This window comes from Oncorhynchus masou, chromosome 1, assembly GCF_036934945.1.
Source record: "Oncorhynchus masou masou isolate Uvic2021 chromosome 1, UVic_Omas_1.1, whole genome shotgun sequence".
In the NCBI taxonomy this organism is placed as follows: Eukaryota; Metazoa; Chordata; class Actinopteri; order Salmoniformes; family Salmonidae; genus Oncorhynchus; species Oncorhynchus masou.
The window spans coordinates 33,774,932-33,794,999 of NC_088212.1; the positions used below are offsets into that span (position 1 = coordinate 33,774,932).

The window sequence follows — 20,068 nt, forward strand, 5'->3', positions numbered from 1 at the left end:
CCCTGGAGTTGGTGTCCCGCGGCTGGAGCCGAATGCGCTGAGGAGGGTGTACAGTCAGGTATGCTCTATCTCCGGCGCTCTAAGTCACCATGCTCCTGCATCTCAGCTGGATTGACAGGTTTCCCGCACCTCTGCAGAGGTATCCGGTCTGCTCCTGATCCCCGGGATCGTCACCTTGGTCGGCGTCCTACAGCCGGAGCCGCGCGTCGGGGAGGGGGTACTGTCACGTGTGCTCCCTCTCCGGCCTCTAGGTCACCAGGCTGCTCATTATGGCGCACAACTGTCACTATCGTTAGGCACACCTGCGCGTCATCAGGCTCAGCTGGACTCCATCACTTCCCTGATTACCTGCCCTATATATGTCACTCCCTTTGGTTCCTTCCCCAGGCGTTATTGTTTCTGTTCCTGTGTCACGTCTGTGCAATGTTCGTGTTTCTTGTTTTGTATTGTGTTGCGTTTATTTATAAAAGCACTCACTCCCTGAACTTGCTTCCCAACTCACAGCGCACATTGTTACACAAATAAAGTTTGATTCGATTTTGAGTGTGCAAAGCTGTCATCAAGGCAAAGGATGGCTACTTTGAAGAATCTAAAATCTAAAATATATTTTGATTTGTTGAACACTTTTTTGGTTACTACATGATTCCATATGTGTTATTTCATCGTTTTGATGTCTTCACTATTATTCTACAATGTGGAAAATAGTAAAAATAAAGAAAAACCCTTGAATGAGTACATAAGCACATACATACATACATACATACATACATACATACATACATACATACATACATACATACATACATACATACATACATACATACAAACATACATACATACAGACACACACAAACACACTCACATACACACTCATATACACATACACATATGCAGGTGTTCCCTGGCTGACAGAGGTGTGAGTCATGTAGCGACAGACGGGCTGTTTGAGGGAATGGAGAGAGGGAGGGAAAGACAGTTAGATGGAAGGAGGGAGGGATGGAGGTGTGGAGGTGAAGGGGGTGTGTGTGTCAGTTTCAGCCTCCCCTGCTCAGCTGTGGATGTAATTAAATGGATTCGTATGGAAATATGAATTTAGCTTGATGAATAGAGTCAAGTATGTGCACAGTTTGAGTGTGTATTTGTGTGTCTGTGTCTGTGTGTGTGGTTAGAATGTGTGTGTGTGTATCTGTGTTTAGTAAGATATGTTACATTAGCCTTAATGAATAGCAGATGAGAGCTGTAATTGAACCAAGCAACATTTGTACCTGTTGCTGAAATAACAGACCAGGTAAAGAGCATTTACCTGGTCGCTCCAAAATAACATTTGTGTTTTCTCCCCTCTGAATTAGACTAATGTTGAGATAATAATCCACATCACGTCATGTTGTGTAGAGCCAGCTATGTGACTCAATCCCAGAAGATGTGAAGAGACTGTCCCCAGAGCAGAGAGGAGCTAACAGGAAACAGCAGATGTAATCTAATATCAGTGTCTGGTTAACGAGGATAATTTCCTCTGGCCATGTCCGACGAGTTTAGTTGTGTGTGTGTGTGTGTGTGTGTGTGTGTGTGTGTGTGTGTGTGTGTTTGCTGAAGGACAGTGGGGCGTATGTGCGGTGTGTGCTGTGAGTATGGGGGGTGTACATATGAGTCATAGCTGTAGTTATTACATGATCGGACTCCCTGCATTTGCCTTTTATTGCACTGACTCTATGCACACTCACTGGACTCTACCCACACACTCACACATACTTACACTGACATCCCAACACACACACGGCATAGCACACGGACACATGCATACTGACGACACACACACACATTCACACTCACCACATACGCTGCTGCTACTGTCTATTATCTATCATGTTGCCTAGTCAATTTACCCCTGCACGCGTATCCGTACATAGCTACCTCAAATACCTTGTACCCCTGCACATCAACCCAGTGCTAGTCCTCCCTGTATATAGCCATGTTACTTTTACCCTTTATTGTCATCGGTTATTCACTGAGAATTTATTCTTCATGTCACTATGCATTTAGGAATGTGCGTTTATGGTAGTAATTTATTTAACTTTGTCTCCTCGGTAAGAAAAACTCCACTTATTTTTAAAATTAGGAATCCAATGTGCCATTTGTTTATTTCTGTGTTCACGTGACTAATGCTACTACTTTTTGGAAAATGTGTGTTGGAAATTCAAAAAATTGTTGGAAAATGACCCATAAGTGAGCATTTCACTGTTAGTCGACACCTGTTGTTTCCGAAGCATGTGACAAAGTAAAATGTGCTTTGATTTGACCAACCTATAACACACACCAAACATACAGGTAACTGCCAAAATAGAGGATACACTTAAGCAAATGAGAGATACAAAGTATATTGAAAGCAGGTCCTTCCACACAGGTGTGGTTCTTGATTTGATTATAAACACATAAAACATTCCATCAAGCTTCGAGTCCTGTATAAAAAATACCCAGTTGCTCATTACCTGGGCTACCATGGCAAGAAGAAGAGGTCTCATTGAAGGAGGGTTCTCAAAGGAGCATAGGGGTTTCAGGGTGTGTGTGTTTGTGTGTGTCTCAGTCACACAATCTCAACCCAACTGAACACTTATGGGAGATTCTGGAGTGGCGCCTGAGACAGCGTTTTCCACCACCATCAACAAACCACCAAATCATGGAATGTCTCGTGGAAGAATGGTGTCGCATCCCACCAATAGAGTTCCAGACACTTGTAGAATCTATGCCAAGGTACATTGAAGCACCTGGCGGTGCTGGCGGCTTGCGGTGGCCCAACGCCCAATTCAGACACTTTATGCTAGTGTTTCCTTTATTTTGGCCGTTACCTGTACCACACCATCCACAGAGCCGCTCTGTTCCATACTCCGGCAAGCCTACAGAACACACACACACACATCGTGACCACACTGAGTAGAAGTGATGTTAATGTGAACAGAGATTCCTACTGGTGTCTAAGTGTTCCCAACACCTGGCACATTCCAGCTGGACTGAAGGAGAGGATTAACAGACACACACACACACGCACGCACACACACGTACGCACACACACGCACACACACACACACACATGCACGCACGCACACGCACACGCACGCACGCACGCACACACACACACACACGCACACACGCACGCACACACGCGCACGCACACACACACACGCACGCACACACACAGCGTGTTGCTGTGAAGCAGACAAACCTGAGATAGACTCACAGGAAGCATATGATGAGGTAGAGAGAGGGGTCATAAATTATGAGTGTCGATTTGAAGACGTTTCGCCATGATAGAGTGTCATCATAATAATGAGTTTAGGGCTAGTAAAACTTCACATTGTCTTAGTCTTTGTCTGGCTTCTGGGAATAGTTTTTTTTCAAGCTAGTAACAGCTAGACCTACATATAGCCATAAGATGATCCACAATGACTTGAAATGCCTTACTGCATCTATACATTATCATTTCTATTTTTAATAACTGAACACTGTTCCTCTCTCTCTCTCTCTCTCTCTCTCTCTCTCTCTCTCTCTCAATTTAAGGGACTTTATTGGCATGGGACACATGTTTACATTGCCAAAAGAAGTGAAATAGATCATAAACAAAAGTGAAATAAACAATAAAAAAATAGCAGTAAACATTACACTCACAAAATTTCCAAAAGAATAAAGACATTTCAAATGTCATATTATGTACATAGTCAAATATTTTCTTAATTTTGGGTCAGTCACAGTGGTCAAGTATTCTGCCCCGTTTAGGGCCGAATAACATTCTAGTTTGCTCTGTTTTTTTGTCAATTCTTTCAAATGTGTCAAGTAATTTTCTTTTTGTTTTCTCATGACTTGGTTGGGTCTAATTGTGTTGTTGTCCTGGGGCTCTGTTTGTGTTTGTGAACAGAGCCCCAGGACCAACTTGCTTAGGGGGCTCTTCTCCAGGTACATTTTTCAGATGATGGATTTGTTATGGAACGTTTGGGAATTGCTTAATTTTAGGTGGTTGTAGAATTTAACTTCTCTTCTCTGGATGTTGATAATTCGCGGGTATCGTCCTAATTCTATTCTGCATGCTTTATTTGGTGTTTTACGTTGTACACAGAGGAGTCTCAATTTGGTGTTTGTCCTATTTGGTGAGTTATTGGTTGGTGAGCGAATCCCAGACCTCACAACCATAAAGGGCCATTTGTTCTATAACTGATTCAAGTATTTTTTAGCCAGATCCTTACTGCTATGTCGAAATGTATGTTCCTTTTGATGGCATAGAAGGACTTTCCTGCCTTGTCTCTCAGATCGTTCACAGCCTGGTGGAAGTTACCTGATGTTTAGGCCGAGGTATGTGTCGTTTTTTGTGTGCTCTAGGGCACTGGTTCTCAATCCTGGTCCCGGGAACTCAAAGGGGTGCACGTTTTAGGTTTTGCCCTAGCAGTACACACCTGATTCAAATCATCAAAACCTTTCGATGAGTTGATCATTTGAATCAGCTGTGTAGTGCTAGGGCAACAACTAAAATGTGCACCCCTTTGGGTTCCCAGGACCAGGATTGAGAACCAGTGCCCTAGGGCAACGTGTCTAGGTGGAATTTGTATTCTCTCTCTCTTTCTCGCTCTCTCTCTCCCCCGCGAAGCCCAAGGCTGACAGGGCGGGCGGGTCCTGCTCTCTCAGAGGCGGGTTTTCCGCAAAAGGGTTGGTTGATTTGCTATCGATCTGAGGAAGAGAGGAGAGGGGAGGATTCTTAGGTGAGGCCTGGAGAGAAAGAGAGAGAGAGAGAGGGGGAGAGGGGGCGAGAGAGAGAGAGAGAGAGAGAGAGAGAGAGAGAGAGAGAGAGAGAGAGAGCGGAGCCGAGATTTATTGCTACAACAAGACTAAACTCAACCAGGACGGAATAGCGCTGCTCGAGACAGGAAATCTGATGCAGGGAGCGAAGAAGGAGTGAAAGTGTTTGGTGGAAGGACTGCTATTTTTCAATCGCTACTGTTTTCCCCCTTTCCTACTCCTCTCCTTTTCTTTCCATTCCTCCTCCCTGACCGATCGCATTCCGCGTAGAATCTGCACTTTAATGCCCCTGCGCATCCGAGGAGTGGAAGGAGAGAAGAGCGAGGAAGAAGAGAGCGAGGGAGAAGAGAGCGAGGGAGAAGGAGAGCAGAGGCCTGACTTTAACGGAAACCCCGCCGCCGCACCTCACCCCTCTCCCCCGTGGCTGCCTGTCCCCTCTCCCCTCCTGGCCCTGCATGGACGGGGATGGGGAGAGCCGGATGTTGTTACCGCGGGGCTGAGCGCCTCGCATCCTCGCCTTCCCTGCGACCGCTGCTGCTGCTGATCGTCGCTCTCTGTTACGGGGCGCACAGAGGTAGGCTAACTAGATAACTTCAAATGTTGTTCATTTTCCTCAGTAGCCTCATCGGGACCTAGTTCCTTGTCCGCGGAAAACTTCAGATCGAGCGCTGTGAATGTGACTTAACATTTAGAGGCTAATGGTGAGTTAATAACCAGTTAATAATGCCAAATCTAGGTATTTCGGATTGGCCTAGCATTTGGTTAAGATTAGTCTATAGTGCATTTTATAGGCCTGTGTGTTGTAGCCTATTGGAGTGTATTCGAACCTGAACCTCCCGTTGTCATTGTGTTATTGTCTGATATTGCTGGGCTCTTTCTCTCTCCCGCGGACCGCGGTAGCGCAGCAGTCAGAAGGGAAAGTGTTTCCTCCCCCATCGCTCTCTTGTTTCTCCGGAGTTTCTCCAGTGGTGGCTCTGCCGTGGGTCGCTATGGCTGATAGAGAAGGGAAGGGTGGCTCTGCCGTGGGTCGCTATGGCTGATAGAGAAGGGAAGGGTGGCTCTGCCGTGGGTCGCTATGGCTGATAGAGAAGGGAAGGGTGGCTCTGCCGTGGGTCGCTATGGCTGATAGAGAAAGGGAAGGGTGGCTCTGCCGTGGGTCGCTATGGCTGATAGAGAAAGGGAAGGGTGGCTCTGCCGTGGGTCGCTATGGCTGATAGAGCAGGGAAGGGTGGCTCTGCCGTGGGTCGCTATGGCTGATAGAGAAAGGGAAGGGTGGCTCTGCCGTGGGTCGCTATGGCTGATAGAGAAGGGAAGGGTGGCTCTGCCGTGGGTCGCTATGGCTGATAGAGAAGGGAAGGGTGGCTCTGCCGTGGGTCGCTATGGCTGATAGAGAAGGGAAGGGTGGCTCTGCCGTGGGTCGCTATGGCTGATAGAGAAAGGAAGGGTGGCTCTGCCGTGGGTCGCTATGGCTGATAGAGCAGGGAAGGGTGGCTCTGCCGTGGCTGATAGAGAAAGGGAAGGGTGGCTCTGCCGTGGGTCCTATGGCTGATAGAGAAAGGGAAGGGTGGCCCTGCCGTGGGTCGCTCTGGCTGATAGAGAAAGGGAAGGGTGGCTCTGCCGTGGGTCCTATGGCTGATAGAGAAAGGGAAGGGTGGCCCTGCTATGGGATAGAGAAGGGGAAGGGTGGCCCTGCCGTGGGTCGCTATGGCTGATAGAGAAAGGGTGTCTCTGCCGTGGGTCGCTATGGCTGATAGAGAAAGGGTGTCTCTGCCGTGGGTCGCTATGGCTGATAGAGAAAGGGAAGGTTGGCCCTGCCGTGGGTCGCTATGGCTGATAGAGAAAGGGAAGGGTGGCTCTGCCGTGGGTCGCTATGGCTGATAGAGAAAGGGAAGGGTGGCCCTGGGTCGCTATGGCTGATAGAGAAAGGGAAGGGTGGCCCTGCCGTGGGTCGCTATGGCTGATAGAGAAAGGGAAGGTTGGCCCTGCCGTGGGTCGCTATGGCTGATAGAGAAGGGGAAGGGTGGCTCTGCCGTGGGTCGCTATGGCTGATAGAGAAAGGGAAGGGTGGCTCTGCCGTGGGTCGCTATGGCTGATAGAGAAAGGGAAGGGTGGCTCTGCCGTGGGTCGCTATGGCTGATAGAGAAAGGGAAGGGTGGCTCTGCCGTGGGTCACTATGGCTGATAGAGAAAGGGAAGGGTGGCTCTGCCGTGGGTCGCTATGGCTGATAGAGAAAGGGAAGGGTGGCCCTGCCGTGGGTCGCTATGGCTGATAGAGAAAGGGAAGGGTGGCCCTGCCGTGGGTCGCTATGGCTGATAGAGAAAGGGAAGTGTGGCTGTGCTGATGTCTTGGTGTCAGGTCCATTACATCCAGCCAGACTAACAAAGGCTTGTTGACACAGTTTTAAAATAATGTAGGCTTATAATAATAATGGGAATGTAAATTATAATTCGGTATAATTATGTCACAAATGTATACATTTTAGCCTACCTATACTTTTAATACACAAAAAAATATGAGTTCAGTGTAATAGGACCAAATGGAGACAATAGAATAGAACGAAATGTAATAAACCAGAAAATAACAAAACCATATGGAAACAGTGTCATCAAGAATATGTTCTTAATTGAATTCATATGTATCAATAAAGGTTCAATAGAAAACAAAACAGAATAGAATAGAACCATATAATCTGGAATATATTAGAAGGGAATCAAATCATACAGAAACTCTAGGATTGGTAAATAGAATAGGCTAGAATACCAAAGGGTGGTAGTAGGCTACTTGAAGTCATCCTATAGAGGCTGGGTTTGCCCTTGTGACCCAGAGCTAGCTGACTGCTGTGCCTACACAGAGAGGCCTGTTCTGGACTGGCACTGTGACAGCCCACCACCCCTCTCTGGATGTCCCCCAGCCATAACCCAGACCCTAGGCCCTGTCATCCAGCCCGCACTCATTGACTCTTGCGTGTATTTGTGTGTGTGTGTGCACAGCAGTCACACCTCTGGTAATTCATTTAACACAGTCCCAGGCAGCTGGACATGACACTGTCTGTGCATAGTTCTGTTCAGTAGGGGGATGGGGACAGTTTGAGAAGCATAAAAAGCACGTTGACGCTCCCTTCCAATAAGAATTTACATTTTAAATCAGTTACATTTCAAATTATCTATTTAGAAGTTGGTCCTATTTCACTTTTCTAAGTTAGTTCAGGACACCATATAACACATTTTACATTATAATTGCATTTAATTGATTGACACTAATAATTTATCAGCATGTCCTGTCTCATTGTGAATGTCAGATGTTGCAACGAGGAGATATACACAACACACTATTTAGATGTCTTGGTGTTTTTTTGTGTGTGTGTGTGTGTGTGTGTGTGTGTGTGTGTGTGTGTGTGTGTGTGTGTGTGTGTGGCTAGTAACAAGACTTGGTGTGTGTGTGTTATAGTGTGTGTGTGTCTGTGTAGCTAGCTAGTAACAAGACTTGGTGTGTGTTATTGTGTTGAGGGTGTGGTGTGTGTAGCTAGCTGGTCTGTGTGTTATTATGTTGATGGTGTGGTGTGTGTAGCTAGCTGGTCTGTGTGTTATTGTGTTGAGGGTGTGGTGTGTGTAGCTAGCTGGTCTGTGTGTTATTGTGTTGAGGATGTGGTGTGTGTGTGTAGCTAGCTGGTCTGTGTGTTATTGTGTTGAGGGTGTGGTGTGTGTGTAGCTAGCTGGTCTGTGTGTTATTGTGTTGAGGGTGTGGTGTGTGTAGCTAGCTGGTCTGTGTGTTATTGTGTTGAGGGTGTGGTGTGTGTAGCTAGCTGGTCTGTGTGTTATTGTGTTGAGGGTGTGGTGTGTGTAGCTAGCTGGTCTGTGTGTTATTGTGTTGAGGGTGTGGTGTGTGTAGCTAGCTGGTCTGTGTGTTATTGTGTTGAGGGTGTGGTGTGTGTAGCTAGCTGGTAACAAGGCTCCACAGCTGTCTTCTCATAGTGCTCATCACCACCGGACGCATCAGACCAGCTGGGGAGTCATCAGCTATCACTCCTGATATTATTTGCAGTGTCATTACCGCCAGCCATCCCCACAATTTACCGTTATTCAGCCGTGTGTGTGTGTGTGTGTGTGTGTGTGTGTGTGTGTGTGTGGACTGAAACAGAAGTGAGTGTTGTCTGAAGCAGAGGCCAGAGCAGCTGTGTATTGTCCCACAGTCAGTCACAGTTATCAGTACGTTCATACTAGACTCACTGCACAAAGACCAGTGTGATCAGAAAGACCTGGAGACGCACGTGTTTGCTGTGGAGTTTTACTCTCAAGATTCAGCCTGAGAATGAGAATGTGTGTAGTCGTTCACTCATTGTATCTGTGAGTAACTCTCTGTGTGAGTGTGAGTGAGTGAGTGAGTGAGTGAGTGAGTGAGTGAGTGAGTGAGAGAGAGAGAGAGCGCAGTGAGCTCTGGATCCTTGGTGTTTAAGTAAATACAACACTGATAACAGAAAAACGTCTACTTTAAAACTGGAAATCAACCAATCCTCCATCGGTAACACAATGGAAAGGCCAAGTGCTTTATTATCTAAATGTTGAAAGTGTGTGGGCGACGAAGAGACGAACTGGTGCATGTGACCACGAGGCAGAGAATGATGTCCTTAATGTTTGTTTGTGTTTGTATGCTGTCATTTGTATGTGTATGTTTTGTATTGTTTGAAAAAATCTATACAACACGGATCAGTGGCTGGGAGGAGAAGTGACTACTGGACAGGGAGAGGGGTGGGCTATGTCTGGCCTGTGCCCACACACGGCTGAGTGAGACTGAGTCGGGATCTCTCACCAGGAGTCCAGTTTGAATGTGTCATTCTGTAAACCTGGGATGTAGAAAACTCATTTGTCCATTAAGGGAAGCCTGGAAGGGTCAGACGATAATGTTAGCATTGTGTGTGTGTGTGTGTGTGTGTGTGTGTGTGTGTGTGTGCATCCAGCTGTTACTTGATTTCCTTATTTCAGTAAAAATCTGTTTGAGATGGGGAAGGTGGAGATTGATCGACACAGAGATACCAACTGTACGTAGACACACTCCACCTGGAGAACTAATTGAATCATCAGTCATACTGTAAAAATAGAGTTGGATTCATGATGAGGATTTGGATTAGTTCTAAGGCTCTGGGTCTAGGCTTTCAGAGGTGTGTGTGTTTGTGGCTTTGTGTTAGCTGAGGAGTAGTGTCAGTATTTAACACACTGGAGGGACATTCTAACCCCGAGTGTGAGTGGAGTGATATATTGTGTACCATCCCTCTAATACCCACCACAATACTGCCCCCACCTGGTAGGATCAGGTACTGACACACACACAACCCTCTCACCACACAGCCCTGAGAGCGAGAGTGAGAGAGGGTTGGCTTTCTGCAAACATTCCTCTTCTCCTTTCTTATCCCTTTATCATATGGTTCAGTGCATTCACACCAAGACATCTATGGACCTGTTTGCTTTATCTCTTTATACAGCAGGGGAACTAGGCCTATTGTTAGCATTAGTTTATGTGTGAATAGACCTATACTGCGTGTGCGTTCATGTGGCTGTGTGTGTGCTGGTGTCTGTTAGTAAATCATGCCATAATCAGATGAGCTTTGACAGTGCGTGTTGTTAGCAGTGGAAGCAGAGCCATGATCCTTTCAGAGATAGTTATTAGTGTGTGTGTGTGTGTGTGTTTGTGTTTGTGTGTTTGTTTCTGCATTAGAGAGCCTCTGGTCTAATCTAATAGGAGCTCACTGTGGCTGATACATTAGGCCTGGCCTCTCCTCCTCCTCTCTCTCTCTCCTTCTCTCTCTCTCTCTCTCTCCTCTCCTCCTCTTCTCTCTCTCTTTTCTCCTCCTCTTCTCTCTCTCTTTTCTCCTCCTCTTCTCTCTCTCTTTTCTCCTCCTCTTCTCTCTCATCCTCTCCTCCTCTTCTCTCTTACTCTTCTCTCCTCCTCTTCTCTCTCTCATCCTCTCCTCTTCGCCCTACTCTTCTCTCTCCTCGCCTTATCTTCGCTCCTCCTCTTCTCTCCTCCAGTTCTCTCTTCTTCTCCTCCTCTTCTCTCTCCTCGCCTTATCTTCGCTCCTCCTCTTCTCTCCTCCAGTTCTCTCTTCTCCTCCTCATCCTCTCCTCCTCTTCGCTCCTCCTCTTCTCTCTCCTCGCCTTATCTTTGCTCCTCCTCTTCTCTCCTCCAGTTCTCTCTTCTCCTCTCTCTCTCTCTCTTCTCTCTCTCATCCTCTCCTCTTCGCTCCTCCTCTTCTCTCTCCTCGCCTTATCTTCGCTCCTCCTCTTCTCTCCTCCAGTTCTCTCTTCTCCTCTCTCTCTCTTCTCTCTCTCATCCTCTCCTCCTCTTCGCTCCTCCTCTTCTCTCTCCTCGCCTTATCTTCGCTCCTCCTCTTCTCTCCTCCAGTTCTCTCTTCTTCTCCTCCTCTTCTCTCTCTTCTCTCAGTCAGGCTGACACTGAGACCTCCTCTTCTCTCTCCTCGCCTCCTCTTCGCTCCTCCTCTTCTCTCCTCCAGTTCTCTCTTCTCCTCCTCTCTCTCTCTTCTCTCGGTCAGGCTGACACTGAGACCTCTGAAGAACTTCTAGATCTTTCCTCTTTTACAGCTCAGACACAGCAGGACAACCAACGGTTCAAAGCAGTGGGTGGCTGTCGTATCACCCCTGACCAAGATATCAAACTTCTTTCAACAACAACAAACGATGAGACCATGAACACGGGGCCATGATAGTCTGGAGAAGGACAAGCTTCATCAGACAGCATAGAGGATCTAACAGTGTGGATGTGTGTGATATGTTATTCTTCCACTCTGTGTCTCAGCCTTATCTCTGGCTCTGTGGGAAAGTCTGCAAGTCTCTATTTGAGTCTCTCGGCACTGCTCTTTGTTCTGGTTTCTAAAAGTCATAAAGCAGTGTTACTGTACACACACACACACGCACGCCCGCCAGCCTGTTCTTTCTCAGCTTTACTGGTTTAATATAAACAGGCCAGTAGCGTTGTGTTAATTTGGGCCATAGAGATCAAAGCTCCTAACCGACCTGTGTGTGTGTGTGTGTGTGTAAATGAATGCGAGAGCTTTCCTAAAGATGTATGTCATGCCAAAGCCAAACCACCATGACTGTGAGTTTCTATGACAGCCTTGGTCTGGCACACATGCCATCTGCACCACGTGTTCTCTATCGGTCTTTGGTACCATGAAGGAACATTGATGTTCCACATGTATTGCGGCCCCGCCGGGGCCACTGGTACTGTATTAGTGCTGTAATAATAGAACTGTAATACTATTGTAGTTGTACCATAGTACTGACTGTTAGTATGTGTGTGTTTCTCCAGGTCATTGCCAGGTGGCCACCCCTCAGTGTCGTATCCAGAAGTGCACCACAGACTTTGTGTCCCTGACGTCTCACCTGACCCCAGCTCTGGGTGGCTTTGACGTAGAGTTCTGTAAGGCTCTGAGGTCCTACAGCGCCTGCACCCAGAGGACAGCCAAGTCCTGCAGGGGCAACCTGGTCTTCCATTCTGCCGTCCTGGGCATCTCAGACCTCATGACCCAGAGAAACTGCTCCCGTGACGGGCCCACCTCCTCCACACACCCCGAGATACAATCAGAGCCCTGCAACTACCACAGCCGTACCCAGCACACTCACCCACACCCTCACTCTCACACGCACACTCCCACGCGGCCGGGTTACCTGTTCTGCGGGCTGTTTGGGGATCCCCATCTGCGGACGTTTAAGGACAGCTTCCAGACCTGCAAGGTGGAAGGGGCGTGGCCGCTGATTGATAACGACTTCTTGTCTGTGCAGGTGACCAACGTTCCTGTGGTAACGGGATCCAGCGCCACAGCGACCAATAAGGTGAGGGGAAACCCTTACGGTATATTACTGTGTATTGAAATGAAAGCCTCGGCACTTAACTAGTTAAAAAAAAGAGAGAATAATAACTCCTTCCTACATGGTTCAGAACAGGTGCAAGTCCACGAAGTAGAAATTTATACACTAATAAATACAGGAAGACTGTTTTGTTTCAATATAAAACAAAAACCTTTATTTGGAGCATGTTCCATCTTGTAGTGAATTAGTATATCGAGAAGAGAACAGGCCCCGGTATAGAGCCCTGAGGTACTCCCTCGATAAGACGTCTGATAAATGGAGGTTCTTACCCAGCTCTCCACTGAAGCAGCAGTGTTGTAAAGATGCAGTAAACAGTACATTCTGGGATGGGAGAAGAGAGGTTGAGAGTGACGTACAGAATAAATATGCCGTCTAGTATGAAGAGCTTTGCAGCTGCAGCCTGGCCCAGATAGGTTTTATAGCAACCCCCTCTTCTCTCTTTTTGAAACCTCTTTTTACGTGATGTGTTTTCACTTTGCAGACCGTGTTAGTCTTTTTTGTGTTCTAGTTTGATTTTACTGAATGGCTGGTGTGTGTGTGTCTATATTCACCTCTGAGCTGCTGTGTCTCAGGGAAAGAGCTCTTTTCGTCGAGAACACACACACACACACACAGGTGCGAGGAGAGCAGAGTGAACAGTTGAGTCTTGTGACTAACACTTGTGACTAACGTGGTGTTGGAATCCTAACTTAGTTAATGGCTGCATGACCCCTAATACCCTGAAATGAGCGGCGCGTGAAAGGAACCACTATGTGTGTGTCAGCAGAGTGCCCGAGACCTTTCACACACATATGGCTTTAAGCAGGTTACGGTCGAGAACGAGGGGCGCCATACCATAAAAAGACAAACGCACACACACATGGAAACAGACACAGACACAGACACATGACAAACACACATGGACACACACACAGACACAGACACAGACACATGGACACACACACACATGGACACAGACACAGACACACATGGACACACAACACAGACACAGACACACATGGACACACGACACAGACACAGACACATGGACACACAACACAGACACAGACACATGGACACACAACACAGACACACACACACACACACACACACACATGGACACACAGACACACACAACATGGACACACAGACACAGACACATGGACACACAGACACAGACACACACAACACAGACACATGGACACACAGACAACACAGACACAGACACATGGACTCACAACACAGACACAGACACATGGACACACACAACACAGACACAGACACACACAACACAGACAGACACACACAACACAGACACAGACACACACAACACAGACACAGACACACACAACACAGACACACACACACACACACACAGACACAGACACACAGACACACGACACAGACACACACAACACAGACACACACAACACACACAGCCACACACAACACAGACACAGCCACACACAACACAGACACACACAACACAGACAGACACACACCACAGACACACACAACACAGACAACACACACAACACAGACACAGACAACACAGCCACACACACACAACACAGACACAGACACACACAACACAGACACACACAACACAGACACAGACACACACAACACAGACACAGACGACACAGACACACACACACAACACAGACACAGACAGACACAACACAGACACACACAACACAGACACAGACACACACAACACAGACAACACAGACACACACAGACACACACAGACACATGGACACAGACACAGGCTGAGAAGGTCTTTAGACGTCAGTTCTGTGGTGGCCAAGCGGCCATGTTGCCCCCCACCCAGGGGATAGTTGTACGACTGGTGCTCTGACCCTGTGTCAGGGGTGGGGCTCGCTATTCGTTCTAATTATTAGCACACACACACCCGTGACTGCGCCTGCAGCTCCTGGCCTAATGGCTGCTCAGGCCTCATCCCTCATCGCTGACAACTGGACAAAGCAGTCATTCATGCTATCACTAATGCTAACACTAAAACTGTGTGGCTATGGCCACAGCCTTGCGGATACAGTTGGAGGACCCGGCTAAGGCTAACACCATGCCACTGCTAGCCGTTAGCCTGGGTGTGTTTGCTTAGCTGTGTCTGCTAATCACAGCTTGTTAAAAAGTAATTGGGTCATTGCTAAAATGGATTCTGTGGTGAGTTAATGGCATGAGTGTTTGTGTCTGTGTGTAGGTGTGTGTCTGTGTGTAAGTGTGTGTGTGTGTGTGTTTGTGTAAGACAGAGTTGGGCTGAGCCCTCTGACAAATATGATTTCAGCTCGTTTTCAGGGCACATGGGTGTGTGTGTGTGTGTGTGTGTGTGTGTGTGTGTGTGTGTGTGTGTGTGTGTGTGTGTGTAACCAATAAATAACACAGTAAAAGCCATTTATAGTTTATATTGTAGTGTTGTATATTAGTTGTCAGTGTGCAGTCAGTGTCCTCTTTGCTGCAAAGAATTGGGGTTTGAACAAAACAAGTGAAGGTCAATATCCTTGCCATGTTTTTAATGTATGATATTATAAAGTGTCTGGAAAACCTGTTTTTAACCTGTTTTACACAAAGATCAAAGTTATTGTGTGCCTGGTCATACGATTACCTTTTTGTGTGTCCATAGATCACCATCATATTCAAGCCCTTTGAGGAGTGTACAGACCAGCGTGTTTACCAGGCGATAACAGATGACCTGCCCGCTGCCTTCGTAGACGGTACCGTGAGCAGCGGGGACCCCAACCATAACGTTAACGGAAATAACGGTGACTCTACCGGTAAGGTACGGGCGCTGTGGATCTCTGAGCGTAGCCCCGGTCACCACGTGGAGCTGCACGCCGGCTACATCGGCGTGACGGTTATCGTGCGGCAGCTGGGGCGCTACCTGACCCTGGCAGTGCGCATCCCGGAGGAGATGGCCCATGCCTACGACGCTACGCAGGACCTGCAGCTCTGCCTCAACGGATGTCCCACCTCGGAACGCATCGACCGGGGAGGTCACCTGCCACTGCCTCTCCCTCTACCCCCTCCAGCGCTGGGCTTACATCTCCAGCAGCCACATGGCCAGGGCAAGGGCCAGCCCTCCCACACGGCTCCCTACAGCGCCCCCCAGAGGTTCAGTGTGGAGGGTGCACGGGCACGCTGCAGGGAGCAGCTGGAGCTACAGGATATTTATTTCCACTCATGTGTGTTTGACCTCATGACCACCGGGGACGCTAACTTCACGGCAGCAGCGTTCAGTGCTCTGAAGGACATGGAGAGTCTCCACCCCCACCGTGAACACTGGAGGATCTTCCCGCAAAGCTCCGCCGACACCTCCCAGCCTATCACATGGCTCCTACTGCTCACTCTCTTTGCGCTCGGCTCTGCACTGGTATAGCGTTTGTGTGTGTGTGTGTGTGTGTGAGTATGTGTGTTCATATAGAGCCTCTTGCTGAGCTGTAGGATAAAGTTCCCTCTTTGCAGATCTAAGGTCAGTTTTGTGTTTTCCCCTAACAGTTATGATTGAGGAGGGTAAACTAAGCTGATCCTGGATCTGTGTCTAAGAGAAACTTCTAACCAGAGCCCCTCTGGAGATTTCACTTTTTCTTCTTCTTGGTGAAAAGAGAATAGTTGACTGAACACCCTAAGGCATATTACTGCCATAAAGGAGTCCACAGCTGACATCTGAACAGATTCCACGACACTCCTGTGTTCTTCCCATCTCTGCTGTGTGGGACCTAGCAGGCTTCCTGGAGATTATGACCTGTCTATATGTGCGGATTACCAACCAACACTCCAACCTGTGTGTGTATATTGTAGAAACACACTCCAGACTGTAAATAGTGTGTGTGTGTATATTGTAGAAACACACTCCAGACTGTAAATAGTGTGTTTGACGTATCCTGGAACGCTGGATGGCGTTGTTTTGGTTTTTATTTTTGCGTGATTTTGTTGTGATAGTTTTTTTTATACCTCATAGACAGAGGAAGTTGTTTTAAGAGAAGCACTTTATTTAGATTTTTTGCTAAATCCACACCAGTGTTCCCCCTCTCCCCTTTCAACCCCACCCCCACTCTCTTCCCCTTCCACCCCCTCACCATTTCCCCCTCCCCAACCCCTCAAACTCTCCCCCTACATGGCCCTTCTTTAGAGTCTAAGGGGCCAGATCAATGACCCCCTCTCTCCACTGCCCCCTACCATCCTCCAACAGCCCAAGCTGTGGATTTCATCTGCAGTTTTGTCACTCACAGTGTAAATCTCAAATGACACCTGATTCTCTGCAGTATGCTACTTTTCACCATAGGGAGATAGGCAGCGTAGCCTAGTGGTCAGAGCGGTGGACTAGTAGCCGGAAGGTTGCAAGTTCAAACCCCCGACCTGACAAGGTACAATCTGTCGTTCTGCCCCTGAACAGGCAGTTAACCCCCTGTTCCTATTTGTTCTTAACTGACTTGCCTAGTTAAATAAAGGTAAAATAAATAAACAGTGAACTATATAGGAGATTTTGAGACAGTTAACCAGCTCACTAACACAGTGAGGTGGAACCTCTGTTTTAAAGCAGAGATTCCAAAGGCAGTGGAGTTGATTTCGCCTCTGTTCTATAATAACTTCATGTGAGCTATTTTCTGTTGAATGTATTCTGTATGGTACCATAGCAGCTGTTCAGAACAGTTTCAGACCCACCATTACCGTTCAATGTTTGATTATCATTTACAGTATATCTGCAAATACTGTGTGTGTGTGTGTGTGTGTGCGCAAGTTAGCGTGTTTTACCTGGTTTATTGTCTAAGGACTGAAGAGACAGTCCTCTTTTTATGAACGTATTCACTGTTCACTGCTCGTTCACACTGCTGTATTGACTATGACCTGCTCTTACTGAGTTTTCTTACTGGCGCTACATTTCAGCTGGTGGTAACAGTTCAATCCATTTACCAAACAGCTTTGACTATCAGCTTTTCTATGTTGTGTGTTTCTCTATGAGTGTTCAGTTTGCTTGCTGTTGCAACCAAAGACTACCACATATGGTGATTCACCATCGAAGCTCGCTTGTTTTCATATACGAACATGATGACCACACACCCCCTCCGAACTCAAACCGTAACCTCTCTACCCCCTAACCCCCTTCCTCCCTACCCACCTTTAACTCTTAGTAAACTTGCTACTGTAGATGGACTCTGTTTTGCTACTCCTGCCAGAGCTGACGGGCTGCTCCCGGATTGGGATACACAGACTAGGCTTTAGTAAACTGTCGACCAGGGTTGCACAACTCCAGTCCTGGAGGGAAGTAGTATACGCAGGTTTTAGTTCCAGCCCAGCACTAACACACCTGATTCAGCTAATCAAGATCTCGATGATTGGTTGATTAGTTGAACCAGGCAAGTTATTGCTGGGGTGGAACAGAAGCCTGCATACACTGCAGACCTACATAACTACCTGCTATAGGCAGGGCACTGGGACTTCCACAGGCCGAGACGAAGTCACACGCGCTGATGGGATATATATGCCCTCATATCAAATGACAAAGCAGTGTCTGGTGGGAAATGTATGCTCAGTCTGCCTCTGGCATTGTGAACTCTTAACTTGTGTGTGAGTGTCCGTGTGGTGAAGAGTGACTGCTCAATGTTGAAATACGTAACTTATGTATAAACGTAGTGTCTGTTAGAGGAAGGTACGCTCCATATTCTGGCTGTTTCAGATGTGATTGTACTGCCACCTAGTGGCGCTCCATTGCTATGTCAGTGTTTTACTCTTATGGAGGCACTAATGAAAACTTGGGAAAAAAATGTACATTTGTGCAAGTGTTTTATTTAAAAAACAATAAATCAAAAACGGACCCAATGTTTCTTTTTCTGATGTATTTTGTCTTTGATTTGTCTTGTGTCCTTGTTTACAAGAAATACTTCTACAGACCAAATAATATTGTTCTACAACTGATTTGCATTTTATTGACATATCTTACGTTATCTCACATTGTCTCTGGTCTTAGGGCTCGATTCAATCTGTATTGTCGAAGTTCAGCGCTGTAGCGCTATTAAAATTTAAAGGCAGTGTTCAAGCATTCGTGGAGACTGCATTCACGGTTAACACTGCATATATCGGCTCAATTGGAAATGACCTTTAAATTTCAAGCGGATTGAATCGAGCCCTTAGTGTTTCTAACTGACAGAGAATTAGGTCAGAGTGGAAGCCAGTTGTCTCTGCATGTGCATCTGTCTGGGATGATCACATACCACAGGTTCATCACACACACACACACTCTAACTGTCACCCTAACATTCACAGGGACACCTGCGATCTCCAACAATCTCCAAGTTTCTGAGAAGCGCGCCTAAACTCATGAACACACAGCTACTCTAGGAGACGTCCTCTGCAGACCCAGCCAATACTGGACCTCCTCTCTTCTATGGTCATCATCATAGTCAAGATTTAAGACATCCTCTCACGCACGCATGCGCGCACACACACACACACCGAGCCCTACCTGTGAAGGTGGCATGGTGTGTCCTGATGACTCTGGCTTGGCAGCGGTGACTGACTTAACAGCTGTATGACGTCCACTCACTGGTCGCCACCGTTACTATCTCCACGGCACTGCGGCCACTGTTCTGTTCCTCCCCGGCCACACTGTAGAGAGCACTGGCAGGACTCACTGGTCGCCACCGTTACTATCTCCACGGCACTGCGGCCACTGTTCTGTTCCTCCCCGGCCACACTGTAGAGAGCACTGGCAGGACTCACAAGATGAACATGTCAGAGAGAACAGAGGTGTCAAGTCATTAGATCGTCATGTTGGAAAGGACAGAGATAACAATATTCTCATAAATGTTGAGCAAGTAACATCAGGTTGTGTGTGTGTGTCTGTCTGTGTGTTGTGTGTAGTCCTACCTTCCCTCCCCAAGTAACATCAGGTCGTGTGTGTGTGTCTGTCTGTGTGTTGTGTGTGTAGGCCTACATCTTGTGTGTGTGTCTGTCTGTGTGTTGTGTGTGTAGGCTCCCCCTCCCCAAGTAACATCAGGTCGTGTGTGTGTGTCTGTCTGTGTGTTGTGTGTGTGTAGGCCTACCTTTCCTCCCAAAGTAACATCAGGTTGTGTGTGTGTGTCTGTCTGTGTGTTGTGTGTGTGTGTGTCTGTCTGTGTGTTGTGTGTGTAGGCCTACCTTTCCTCCCCAAGTAACATCAGGTTGTGTGTGTGTGTCTGTCTGTGTGTTGTGTGTGTAGGCCTACCTTTCCTCCCCAAGTAACATCAGGTCGTGTGTGTGTGTCTGTCTGTGTGCTTGTGTGTGTAACATCAGGCCTGTCTGTGTGTTGTGTGTGTAGTCCTACCTTCCTCCCCAAGTAACATCAGGTCGTGTGTGTGTGTCTGTCTGTCTGTGTGTTGTGTGTGTGTAGGCCTACCTTTCCTCCCCAAGTAACATCAGGTCGTGTGTGTGTG

The 20,068-nt window shown here is 47.4% G+C and overlaps 1 protein-coding gene across 1 annotated transcript; it reads left to right on the forward strand.

Annotated features, from left to right (window-relative positions):
• Positions 1 to 4,676: 4,676 nt before the first annotated feature.
• On the forward strand, positions 4,677 to 18,468 carry rgmb (repulsive guidance molecule BMP co-receptor b). Its single transcript, XM_064969616.1, has 3 exons — positions 4,677 to 5,353; positions 12,100 to 12,623; positions 15,283 to 18,468. Exons 1-3 carry the CDS (start codon positions 5,245 to 5,247, stop codon positions 16,033 to 16,035), a joined length of 1,386 nt encoding a protein of 461 aa, XP_064825688.1. The 5' UTR covers positions 4,677 to 5,244; the 3' UTR covers positions 16,036 to 18,468.
• The last annotated feature ends 1,600 nt before the right edge of the window (positions 18,469 to 20,068 follow it).

What these genes read in the sequence shown, in the direction of transcription:
- rgmb (XM_064969616.1), top strand. Translation starts at nt 5,245, where the DNA reads ATGGGGAGAGCCGGATGTTGTTACCGCGGGGCTGAGCGCCTCGCATCC. An exon ending in CTGTTACGGGGCGCACAGAG is followed by an intron (nt 5,354 to 12,099) that starts GTAGGCTAACTA and finishes GTGTTTCTCCAG; the next exon opens with GTCATTGCCAGGTGGCCACC. An exon ending in GCGCCACAGCGACCAATAAG is followed by an intron (nt 12,624 to 15,282) that starts GTGAGGGGAAAC and finishes GTGTGTCCATAG; the next exon opens with ATCACCATCATATTCAAGCC.